Source organism: Zalophus californianus, chromosome 3 (genome assembly GCF_009762305.2).
Source record: "Zalophus californianus isolate mZalCal1 chromosome 3, mZalCal1.pri.v2, whole genome shotgun sequence".
Lineage (NCBI taxonomy): Eukaryota > Metazoa > Chordata > Mammalia > Carnivora > Otariidae > Zalophus > Zalophus californianus.
This window is the reverse complement of record NC_045597.1, coordinates 184,066,921-184,078,428: the sequence shown is the minus strand read 5'-3', so window position 1 is coordinate 184,078,428 and position 11,508 is coordinate 184,066,921. Positions and strand designations below refer to the sequence as shown.

Sequence of the window (11,508 nt, the reverse complement as noted above, 5' to 3'; positions counted from 1 at the left end):
CCGCCGCAACCGCCGCAGCCGCCACCACCACCACAACCGCCACAACCGCCACAACCGCCACAACCGCCACAACCGCCACAGCCACAGCAGCCCATGGTGTCAGGAGAGAGGACTCAGGAGGGAGTAGCGAGGAGGGAGACTCGGGAGGTGAGGGAGGTCTGGTGCCGCCGTCTGCGGGGGGAGCCCCTTATGTACCAACCCTGCGCGTAGGGACAGTGAGACACATGACCACTTCCCTGTTGCTATTTAGTTCAGTCATCATGGGAAAAACTTCATAATATATTAATGACTTCCCTTTTCGTGATGTCAGCTAGATTTATTAGGTTATTTGTTTATTTTTCCAAGTCAAATAAATGCCCTAAAAATTCCAGTAAGGGCTCCTGGGAGCCACGGAAAAAGGGGGATGCTGTCAACAGCCACGGACACGCTAAGAAAGCCCACGCAACACAACATACTGTGGCTGACCTCCGAGCAACAACTAACATCATGAAGGGGCTATTTCCAGAAGTCCTCTTACCAAAGACTAGACAAATAAAAGGAGTGTCAGGCTGAAATGGCATTGCCAACTGCAGAATCAGCCTTGCTACCCTCATCAGAGATTGTTTACCAAAGAATGAAAGCCTTACTCCTCTCCACAGACTTGTAAAGCAGGTCACCGTGTTCGTTAATGGGTACATTTCACCTAGCAAGCCTGCTTAGAAAGCACAAGTAAATATTTGCAATGGCTCATCTTTTTCTGGTATGATTCTGATTGCGTTTAAAATATGAAGGCATTTCCTAATTAGAACAAAAAATGAATCTTGAGTGCTTGGGAAGTTTTTATCAACTGATATCTAAGAGGAAACTCTACGTGAAAAATGGTATGGCCCACAATGGCAGATAGATGAAGAGAAATATTTTAACTATGTACATCTATTTTTAAATTAATATTCAAGGCATATTTGAAAGCTACTGACATAACCCATATTCCAGTTTCCACTGGTCTCATATAGGTGACCCCACACCCAGCCTTAGATCCTTTTCTAAAGCATACACCAAATCATTGCACAAAATGGTCCATTACAGAACCTCCCAGCACAGAACGTCATCTATGTCAAGGGCTGAATGCTTCTTTATTATTGAGAAATATTTTTTTTAGGTGAGTCTCAGGCAACTATATTGCTTTGGAATAATAGATGAGAAATACTTCAGAATATACTTTGGAAAGATAAAACAGTGGTAGGGGTTCCTAACCTTGGCACTGCTGACATTTTGAGCCAGATATCTCCTTGTTGTGGGAGGTGTCCTATGCATTTTAGGATGTTGAGCGGCATCCCCGGCCTCTGACTAGTTATGACAACCTCTCTCCCAGTAATGACAACCCAAATGTCTCCAGACATTGCCAAATGTCCCCAGGAGGCGAAATCATTCCCCACTGAGATCAAGAGCCCTACTGAAATATAAGGGAAATAACCTACATCCGAGCACTCTGGCAAAGGATGCAAGTTTAAAACTAGCCCTTGAAGTCCACAAAAGGATATTGTATGAAATTCTTTTTCTTTTTAAATTTTTGGAGAGAATCCCCAGGACATATGATTCGGGAGGGGTAAAGTATGTGGGGTGGCTGGTGAATGAGGCCAGGGAGGGCCTTGCCCACGCTGACTGACCCCTGCCCCCTGCCACCATACTGACAAAAATGTTTGTTGGATGGAGTCAGTTGAGTTGTGTTCTCATCAGTTTCTTTTGTGTCAAATACCACTGGGAGCAGGCAGTCAGTAGTAAGAAAACCACAGAAAATGCTGGTGATGCCAACAAAATGAAATCCTAGCCCCTTTTAAAAAATGAAGTAGACAGAGCAAAGCACAAAAACAAAACAAAACAAAAAGCCACATGAGTCTATGTTGTTTTGCTAGTCAGCACAACCCAACGTTCTCTCTTTCATCCCCACAGGAGGGGAAGAAAGGAATCCAGAGAAACTCAGGCGATGCTTGGTGAGGGAAAGGGGTGGGTGCCTTGGTTGGACCAGCAGGCTTGCCTTCTGATTCCTGGCCACACAAGCACGGCTGTAAAGATAGGAAGCCAGTCAAAGGGGCCTGGGGACAAAAACTTTTTATACTAAGTTGTACCCCAGGGAGCTCAAAATGGCTTCCAAGAAACCTAGGTTGCAGGGAATAGAAAGGCAGTAATTCAAGAAATAGGAAAGAAGCCATAAAAACAGAGCTGGGAGAATGCTGTGGACAAAGCTGCCACCTTGTAACTCTGGCCCACAGCTTTTCCCACGCCTCCTTCCCCTTCTATTCCTGTTGTTTACAGGCTGGGTAGGAAGACCCCATCTTTTCCACGATCTGCCACTTCATCCTCCTCAGTGTCTTTTTGGAAGCCTTCAGTGTGATATATCTTTGGCCCAAGTTACTTTGCCTGATCACATCTGTCTTAGTTTGGGCTGCTCAAACAGAATACCACAGACTGGGTGGCTTATAAACACTCACAGTTCCAGAGGCTGGAAATCCAAGATCAGAATGCCACCATGGTGGGTTTCGGTGAGAGCCCTCTTCGTGGTTGCAGACTTCTTGATGTATCTCCACATAGTGGAAAGGATGAGAGCTCTCTGGGGTCCCTGAATAAGGGCACTAATCCCATTCATTAGGGCTCACCCTCATGACCTGATCCCCTCCCCAAGGCCCCACCTCCTAATACCATCACAATGGAGGTTAGGATTTCAGCCTATGCATTTGGGACTCACCTCCCACCAATCTCCCCCTTTCTCAGTTCACTTCTGTGAACTGATAGGAACACTTCTGTGTTCCTGATACAGGGATGAAAACATAAATAAAATATGATCCCAGACTTCAAGGAACTCAGTCTGGTCAGGGACACAGGGTGTATAATCTGGCAACATGAAGGCAGAAAAAAGAGTAGAAAAAGTGGCAAGGAAGGAGTGCACAATGCTTTGTGGGCAATGATGATCTAGACAAAAGATGTTTCAGTTGAGCTTTGAATAAAACCAGAAATCTCTCAAGAGGCCACAGGTGAGGAAATAAGAGTGGTGAGTTATCTTTCTTGAAATGTAAGTCTTTTTAACGACCAGTCATGGTATTTTTCTGGCTATAAAAAAATCCAAGAAATTAAACTTGGTCATGAAGGCCAAGGTCATGTGCCATTCCCCCAGGCTTTGCAACCTATGGTGACATTTGCAGAGGGGACCCAAGGGATGAGACACTGGAGCTCCTTCAGAAGTGATGGGTGATCCATTGCAGGCATTTCTGCAGAGGGGCGTAGCCTCAAAGAACCACTGTTCTACACAACATACGTAAAATATGACAGGAATTAATTGTAATCCCTGAGAGTGATGTTTTGCATCTCAGTTACAATGGAAAGGAAAAATAGAGCCTGGACATTTCAGCAGTAGGTTCTGAGGAAACATGGCTGTCCCTTTGTTATGCTCAGCCAGGGTGAGGCAGAGCTAAGTTGGAATCCTGGCTCAGACCCCAGATGTGACACTCAGCATGTACCTTGACCCCTGTGAACCAATTTTAATGGCATTTACCTCCTAGGACTGCACTGACATAAACCACTATAAAGTACTTGGAATGGAGTTACATACTACACATATGTGATTAGTTCCTTTCTTCTACAAAAGCTAGAAATAGAAGCTACAGTGACAAAGTCAGTTTCCTACATTTACTCTGAACCTCGGTAAGTACTAGTCAAGATCTTGCTGTGATTATTTTAGGCCTGGCCATACAATCTAGGCAGGGAGTAACTTATATACAGTTGACCCTTGAAAAATGCAGAATTGGGGCACCAAACCCCCCCACAGTTTGAAATATAACCTTTGACTCCTCGAAAACTTAACTACTAATAGCCTACTGTTGACCAGAAGCCTTACTGATAACAACAAACATTGATTCACAAGTTTTATATGTTATATATATTATATAGTATGTTCTTTAAAATAAGCCAGAGCAAAGAAAATGCTGTTAAGAAAATCACAAGGCAGAGAAAACACATTTACACATTTACTGTATTTATCGAAAAAAAATCCACTTATAAGTGAAACCATGGAGTTCCAACCTGAGTTGTTCAAGAGTCAACTGTGTATTTTTCAAATTAAACATGAATTATTTCAGTGATAAGACATTCTGGAAAAGGTAAAACTGGAGACAGACATCTGGGAGGAAAGAGGGACAAATAGGCAGAACACTTCTCTGTATAATACTATAATGGCGGTTAGCTGTCATTATACATTTACCAAAACTCGAGGAATTTATAACCCCAAAAGCGACCCAGAGAGTAAACAGTGGATTTCTGGAGACAATGACACGTCGAGTTAGGTTCCTCCATTGTGACAGCTGTCCCACTCTGGGGCAGGACGCTAACGGTGGGGGAGGCTGAGTGTGGGGACAGGGAGTACATGAGGAATCTCAGAACTTTCCGATGAATTTGTCTGTGAGCCTAAAACTGGTCTAAAAATTACAGTCTACTTTACTCTGAAACCAATAATACATTATACGTTAATTAATTGAATTTAAATTAAAAAAAGTTTCCAAAAATACATATATATAGTCTACTTTAAAAAAAAATAAACATGACTTGACCTAAACGAAGGAAACTGAGGCACAGAGGGACCAAGGTTTTCTCTGGGCCTTGGAGCCAACTTGGCTCCATCCACTACCCCATGAGTGCAGAACACAGGAAGACATGAGCTGGTATTGAAAGCTCATTTTGAAATACATCATCACAAGCCCTCCAGCCCCAGAGAAATCTCTTTCCAAGCGACTTTCCCATATTTTGACCCATGATCCAAGGACAAAGTGAATCTGAAAATCAATGAGAAAACTGTTGGACTTTCTAGCCTCAGAGCTTTATGACATGTAAAAAGAGGCAAATGGGGGTGCTTTGCTTCCCCAAGGGGGATCCCACCTTCTCTACCATTCAGCAAAGACCATCTGCAAGCAGAGAAGGGTTCATCTGTAACCACGGGAAAGACACGCACTCGGCAAAGGGATCCTGATGCTCACAGGATGCGTGAGCTTTCATCAAGTGAGAGTCCTTGCACTTGAAGGTCGTCCTTGCCCTTGAAGACTGCTAGATGCAAACAAGATTAAACATTTCAGAAGCATGTTGTTTTATCAGGAGCACAACTTGAGGAAGAAGCAAACGCTAAAACAAGCAACTGTATGAAGTCAGAGGTGTTCAATGAGGAAATACATTCAGGGTCTTGTGGAATTCGGCCAAGGAAGCTGGTGGAAACCACAACAAGGAAGTGGCCACATGCCCCGGGTTGGGCCCCGAGGTGGGTATATAAGGGTCGGTGAAGCAAAGGGCCTCAGACCTCCCTCACCTCCCAAGTCTCCCTCTTCTCTACTCCCTCCTGAGTCCTCTCTCCTGACACCATGGGCTGCTGTGGCTGTGGAAGTTGCGGTGGTTGCGGCGGCGGTTGCGGCGGCGGCTGCGGCGGCGGCTGCGGCGGCGGCTGCGGCGGCGGCTGCGGCGGCGGTTGCGGCGGCGGCTGCACCACCTGCAGGTGCTACCGGGTGGGCTGTTGCTCGGCCTGCTGCCCCTGCTGCTGCGGCTGCTGTGGGGGCTGCTGCAGTACCCCCGTGGTCTGCTGCTGCCGCCGCTCCTGTCGCTCCTGTGGCTCGTGTGGCTGCGGCTCGTGTGGCTGCGGCTCGTGTGGCTGCGGCTCGTGTGGCTGCGGCTCGTGTGGCTGCGGCGGTGGGAAGGGCTGTTGCCAGCAGAAGTGCTGTTGCCAGCAGAAGAGCTGTTGCAAGAAGCAATGTTGCTGCTAGGCGGCCGGCGGCTCGGCCGCTAGCGTGAGAGATGTTTGGGGCTGTGCTCACAGGTGCCTGGTAAGACTTTCCTCCATCCCTCCCACCTGCTTGCTCCTGCTCTATGCACTTTGATGTCTTAGAGCTGCTCATTCTGTCCTGGTGCTCTGAAGTTTCAGGGCTGGTTCTTCCCCTTCAGTGTGGTGTCATGACGACACCAATTTCTTCTCCCTGTATTTTCCAGAAGGTAACGTCAAGCAGGTAACGGTCCTCCGTCATCTTTGAAATCTTGTCTCTGTTTGGAAGAAAGATAAATCATATATTGTCAGCCTTACAGAGTGGGAACACAGGCACCCAGGTCAAATATCGATTTATATTATAAGCTTGATAAAGTAAAATCATGATAGTTAATATTTCATTTTCTTCAAAAAATTACTTATGATTAACGTTTCTATTGTACATTCACTAACTTCTTTCCATTTCTATGTCTCTGTAAAAAAAAGTGGGGGGCAACTCTTTCTTAATAAAAAAATTATTCACAATATTCTAATGTGTCTCTCTGTTGTATAAGATGTGTCCCCTCCCATGACTGAGGCCAATGGAGCCGAAGACAAAGGGTGATATCGAAAGACTTGGGATAGTCTTCAGTTCATGGGTGATTGGTCCTATACTGTCCTATAATGGGTTTTACAAGAAAGATAGAAATCGGAGGTGGGGGAGGTAGAACCTCAACTTTCAGTCATGAGGGTCATTGAAGGAAATTCCTGGGCTCTCCTACACGTCTGTGTCTGCAGCTGAATTCTGGTTGTAAGTGTTGGACAGCCCCACACGGCAGGTCACGTTTCACTCCATCGCTCTGTACATTTCACTCATTCATTCATTCTGCAGACATGTTAAGTGCCGTGTTAGGTATTTAGCCAAGCACCAGGGATCTAAAGAAAAACAAGCCTTTGCCTTCAAAGAGTTGATGTCTGAGAGGGGGAGAGAGAGAGAAAATCAATTACAAAACAGCATCCTATGTCAGGTTTCTTTGGTCACCCTTTCACCACACCTGTGTCATCGATTCAAATAGATATTTGTGTATATCATTGCAGCACACTGCTGAGTACAAACAGAAGAGACACTCAGTTCATTTCCTGGTCATCATTAGATGACCAAGTGAGCTGTTGACAATTTCCATGGGGCTTTCCCTGGCTCCCATGGCATTTGGCAAAAATGAGCACCCGTCCTCCCTAATAAACTTCTGTCTCCCAGCTTTTCATCCTCCTTCTAGTGACTTCTTCTCGTCCCCTGTGCGCTTGCCCAACACGGACACCCCAGAGCTCAACCCTAACCCTCTCCTCCATCATTCTACACCCTCATCTGTCTCTACTCTGTCATCCTTTTTTTCTTTTCCTTTCCAGAGCACCTAACACTTTCTAACATACCATAAAATTCAGGAATTTATCATGTTGATCCCATGGTGTCCCCTCCATCTCACCCCACACAGAAATGTACATTCTACAAAGCAAAGATTTCTCACTCTTTTGTTCACTGACAGTATCTCAAGCACCTAGAACAGCATCTGGCACATCATATATACTCAATAAATAGCTTGGGGTTTTTTTTTAAGATTTTATTTATTTGAGAGAAGAGAGAGAGCATGATCAGGGGTTGGGGGGAGGGGCAGAGTGAAATGGACAAACAGATTCTCCACTGAGCAGGGAGCCTGACTTGGGGCTTGATCCCAGGATCCCGAGATCTTGACCTCAGCCAAAGGCAGATGCTTAACTGACTGAGCCACCCAAGCACCCCTAAATAGCTTCTTAATGAATAAATCATTTTGTAAACTTTTTTATCATGGAACATGCCAAACATAAACAGAAGTGGAGAATACAGTATAACACATTCCTAAGAATGATCACCCAAGTCAACAATTATCAACATGGCCAGTCTTTTATCATCTATGACCTCATCCATACCCCTCCCACCACTGGATAATATACAACGAAATCCAGACCTCATAACACCTAATCAGCAAATATGTTCCTTCAAGTGAATGAATTCCTCATCATCTCTCTCTGACTTAAGACTATGACCAAGGGCTATCAGAGAAACACAGAAGTAAACTCAAGGTCCAAAACGAGGTCCTCTCTTGGCAAAAGGTTATGGAGGAAATCATGACACCCTGGACCTTTAAGAAAATTCTGGTGTTCTCTGGGAGGCCTTGGCAGTCAATGTACAAGGGCACTCTGTTGCACAATGAGCAGGGTACTCCCACTCCCAATGGGTAGCTTGGTAATTTATAAATCGATTTTCTGCAAATCATAGGAAGGTGAAAATAGAAAATCTAAGCCAACAGCACAGTGACTCCAAACATGTGGGGGACTTTCAATCAATTTAACTTCCAGTCAGAGTCCTTAGAAACCAAACAGTATTTATCTTTGGGGAGAATTTTCCATTTACCAACAGATAATGAGAAAGGTTTGGGGTTTTGTTTTGTTTTTTTCCATTTTAATCAATGAGAACTTCATAATGCTTTTTTTTTTTTTAACAGCTTGCGCTTAACAAAAACTAATAGTTGAACTGTTTGTGTTAGAAAATTCTCTGTCTTGTTTCCCAAATTCCTCATATCAGTGAGCTCATAGGGGAAGGGAGGGGAAAAATGAAACAAGATGAAACCAGAGAGGGAGACAAACCGTAAGAGACTCTTAATCTCAAGAAACAAACTGATGGTTGCTGGAAGGGAGGGGGTGGGAGGGATGGGGTGGCTGGGTGATAGACATTGGGGAGGGTACATACTATGGGTGAGTGCTGTGAATTGTGTAAGACTGATGAATCACAGACCTGTACCCCTGAAACAAATAATACATTATATGTTAATTTAAAAAAATTTTTTAAAGAAAATTCTTAAAGCGCAAGAAAACCACGCCACCTCACAACCTTAAAAATAAAATAATATAATAAAACAAAACAAAACAAAATAATAAAATAACATAAAATAACACAGTGCCTATAAACATTAACTCTGGAGCCAGGATGCCCGGATAAAAATCCAGACTTCTCCGTTTACTAGTCCCACTGCCTTCTGTCTCACTTTCTTCATTGCAGAATGGGCATCCCAACTGTACCTCTCTCACAAATTTGGGGGGAAAGTAAATGGAGTTACAGGCAAGGACATATTTATAAATATATCCACACTGCATTCAGTTCATCCTGCTTTATTACATTGATATATCAGTATATTACTTTAAGCTGCTTCTTTCGGGTTCGGATACACGGGGTAACAGGTGAGTTGTTTGTCGGCCAACCTTCGATTTCCTCCTCTGAGTTTAAAGGTTCGGGAGGCCTGTAATTGGCATATGCAAAACGTTGGGGCGGGGCTTCAGGGCTCCGTGTAGGGCAGGCTCCCGCCCCCGCCCCTACAGTCAGCGCCAGGCTTCATGCGAGGGGTCGCCCGCGGGGTCCTGTCCCGGGGGCTTGGTCTCTGGGGATGTGAGCGATCTGTCGAGCAGACACCCCCTCCTCTAGGTAAGACTAGCTGCGGGAAGCGAATTCCTGGCAGAAACACCATCACCCCTAGGCCGCCGCACTTCCCTGTCTCCCAGTTTCGGTGGCGCGGGCGGGACGCGTACCTGCGCTGCCGCGGGCGGGTTGGAACCGGCCTGGATTCCTTCGCGCGCCCCCGGCGGCATCGCGCTGCGGCCCCTGCGCTCTCCCTACCCGGTGCTGAGGCTCGCCCAAGTAGGTCCGGTGAGAATCTCACTTTCAACCACCTGCCAAGCCCATTAAATGAGACCACGACTCCGGTAAAGGGCCAGCATCCCCCCATGGTTATACCCAGGTGCACAGATTCTAACTGAAAGGAAACCTGAGCGCACAATTTTAAATCCCAATCCAAAAATGGAGAAACGCACCAGTGAGGAAAAGGGGACTTGGAAGTGAAGAGACCTGGGACTCTATTGAGACTACCTTAACTGAGATTAAAGGATAACACAACTGTACCTTACAATAATATTTCTGGAAAGGATACCTGATTCATCAGATAACATGTATAACAATAATTTGGCAAGTCGGGGTTGCTGCTATAAATGTGCAAAAGGTGTGAGGATGTGGAGTGCTTAAAGTCTGTAAAGGGTGAAGAAAATATTTTCTACAAATACTCATACAGAACTGTTCCGCTGCTACCAAGACTGGAACACGTTTGTATCTCCTAAGGCAAAAGGTGTGTTTTCATTAAGGTACATATTTTAAAAAGACCCAAACATAACTAACTTCCAAATATGTTTTTCTTCACACTGCCTTAGGAGTAGCTGAAATGGACAAAAATACTAGGTTTGCTCAGTCATTATTGGTCCGAGATCATCAATGGCTTCTCAGAGTTGGGTAATTCAAGGATAAATACCCAAATGAATTTAGATGAAGTTATTTACTGTGTCCCTTTTCTGAAATTACTCTCTCTGAACTATGAGTGCCCAGCTGTGTTCATTCTGGTTGACTCTGCTATGTGTGTTTGCAGGAGGCAGATGGGAAGGGAGCTTTTTGAGCAATTACTATGTGAGCAGTTCCTGAGAGGAACTGTGAGGTGGGTGTGGTTATCCACATTTTTTTTTTAAATAAGAGAGAGAGAGAGAGCACAAGCAGGCAGAGCGGCAGGCGGAGGGAGAGGGAGACGTGGGCTCCTCACTGAGCAGGGAGTCTGATGTGGGGCTTGATTCCAAGACCCTGGGATCATGAGCCTCCAAAGGCAGATGCTTAACCGACTGAGCCACCCAGGCGCCCTGGTTATCCACATTTTTTTAAACATTTTATTATGTTATATTAACCACCATACATTACATCATTAGTTTTTGATGTAGTGTTCCATGATTCATTGTTTGTGTGTAACACCCAGTACGTGCCCTCTTTAATACCCATCACCAGGCTAACCCATCCCCCCACCCCCCCCTCCAGAACCCTCAGTTTGTTTCTCAGAGTCCATCCTCTCTCATGGTTCGTCTCCCCCTCCGATTACCCCCCCCTTCATTTTTCCCTTCCTACTATCTTCTTTTTTTTTTTTTAACATATGATGTATTATTGTTTCAGAGGTACAGGTCTGTGATTCATCAGTCTTATACAATTCACAGCACTCACCATAGCACATACCCTCCCCCATGTCTATCACCCAGTCACCCCATCCCTCCCACCCCCCACCACTCCAGCAACCCTCAGTTTGTTTCCTGAGATTAAGAATTCCTCTTATCAGTGAGATCATATGATACATGTCTTTCTCTGATTGAGTTATTTCACTTAGCGTAATACCCTCTAGTTCCATCCACGTCATTGCAAATGGCAAGATTTCGTGGGGTTTTTTTGATGGCCGCATAATATTCCATTGTGTGTGTGTGTGTGTGTGTGTGTGTGTGTGTGTGTGTGTGTGTATGTATATATGTATACCACATCTTCTTTATCCATTCGTCTGTTGATGGACATCTTAGCTCTTTCCACAGTTTGGCTATTGTGGACATTGCTGCTATAAACATTGGGGTGCAGGTACCCCTTCAGATCACTACATTTGTATCTTTAGGGTAAATACCCAGTAGTGCAATTGCTGGGTCATATGGTAGCTCTATTTTCAACTTTTTGAGGAACCTCCATACTGTTTTCCAGAGTGGTTGCACCAGCTTGCATTCCCACCAACAGTGTAGGAGGGTTCCCCTTTCTCCGCATCCTCACCAACATCTGTTGTTTCCTGACTTGTTAATTTTAGCCATTTTGACTGGTGTGGTGGTATCTCATT

The 11,508-nt window shown here is 45.0% G+C and overlaps 1 protein-coding gene across 3 annotated transcripts in view; it reads left to right on the top strand.

Moving 5' to 3' along the window:
- The window catches only part of LOC113920749 (thiamine transporter 2), a 39,183-nt gene that overhangs the window by 3,149 nt on the left and 24,526 nt on the right, over positions 1-11,508 (top strand). For 2 of the 3 annotated variants that reach the window (XM_027591052.2, XM_027591048.2), the window contains exon 1: positions 9,170-9,260. The exons of the other annotated variant lie outside the window; for it this stretch is intronic. In XM_027591052.2, the coding sequence (XP_027446853.2) occupies positions 9,173-9,260 (88 nt within the window). In that variant the 5' untranslated portion in view covers positions 9,170-9,172. Of the gene's footprint in view, positions 1-9,169; positions 9,261-11,508 lie in introns of those variants that run through there. 3 annotated transcript variants of the gene reach the window in all.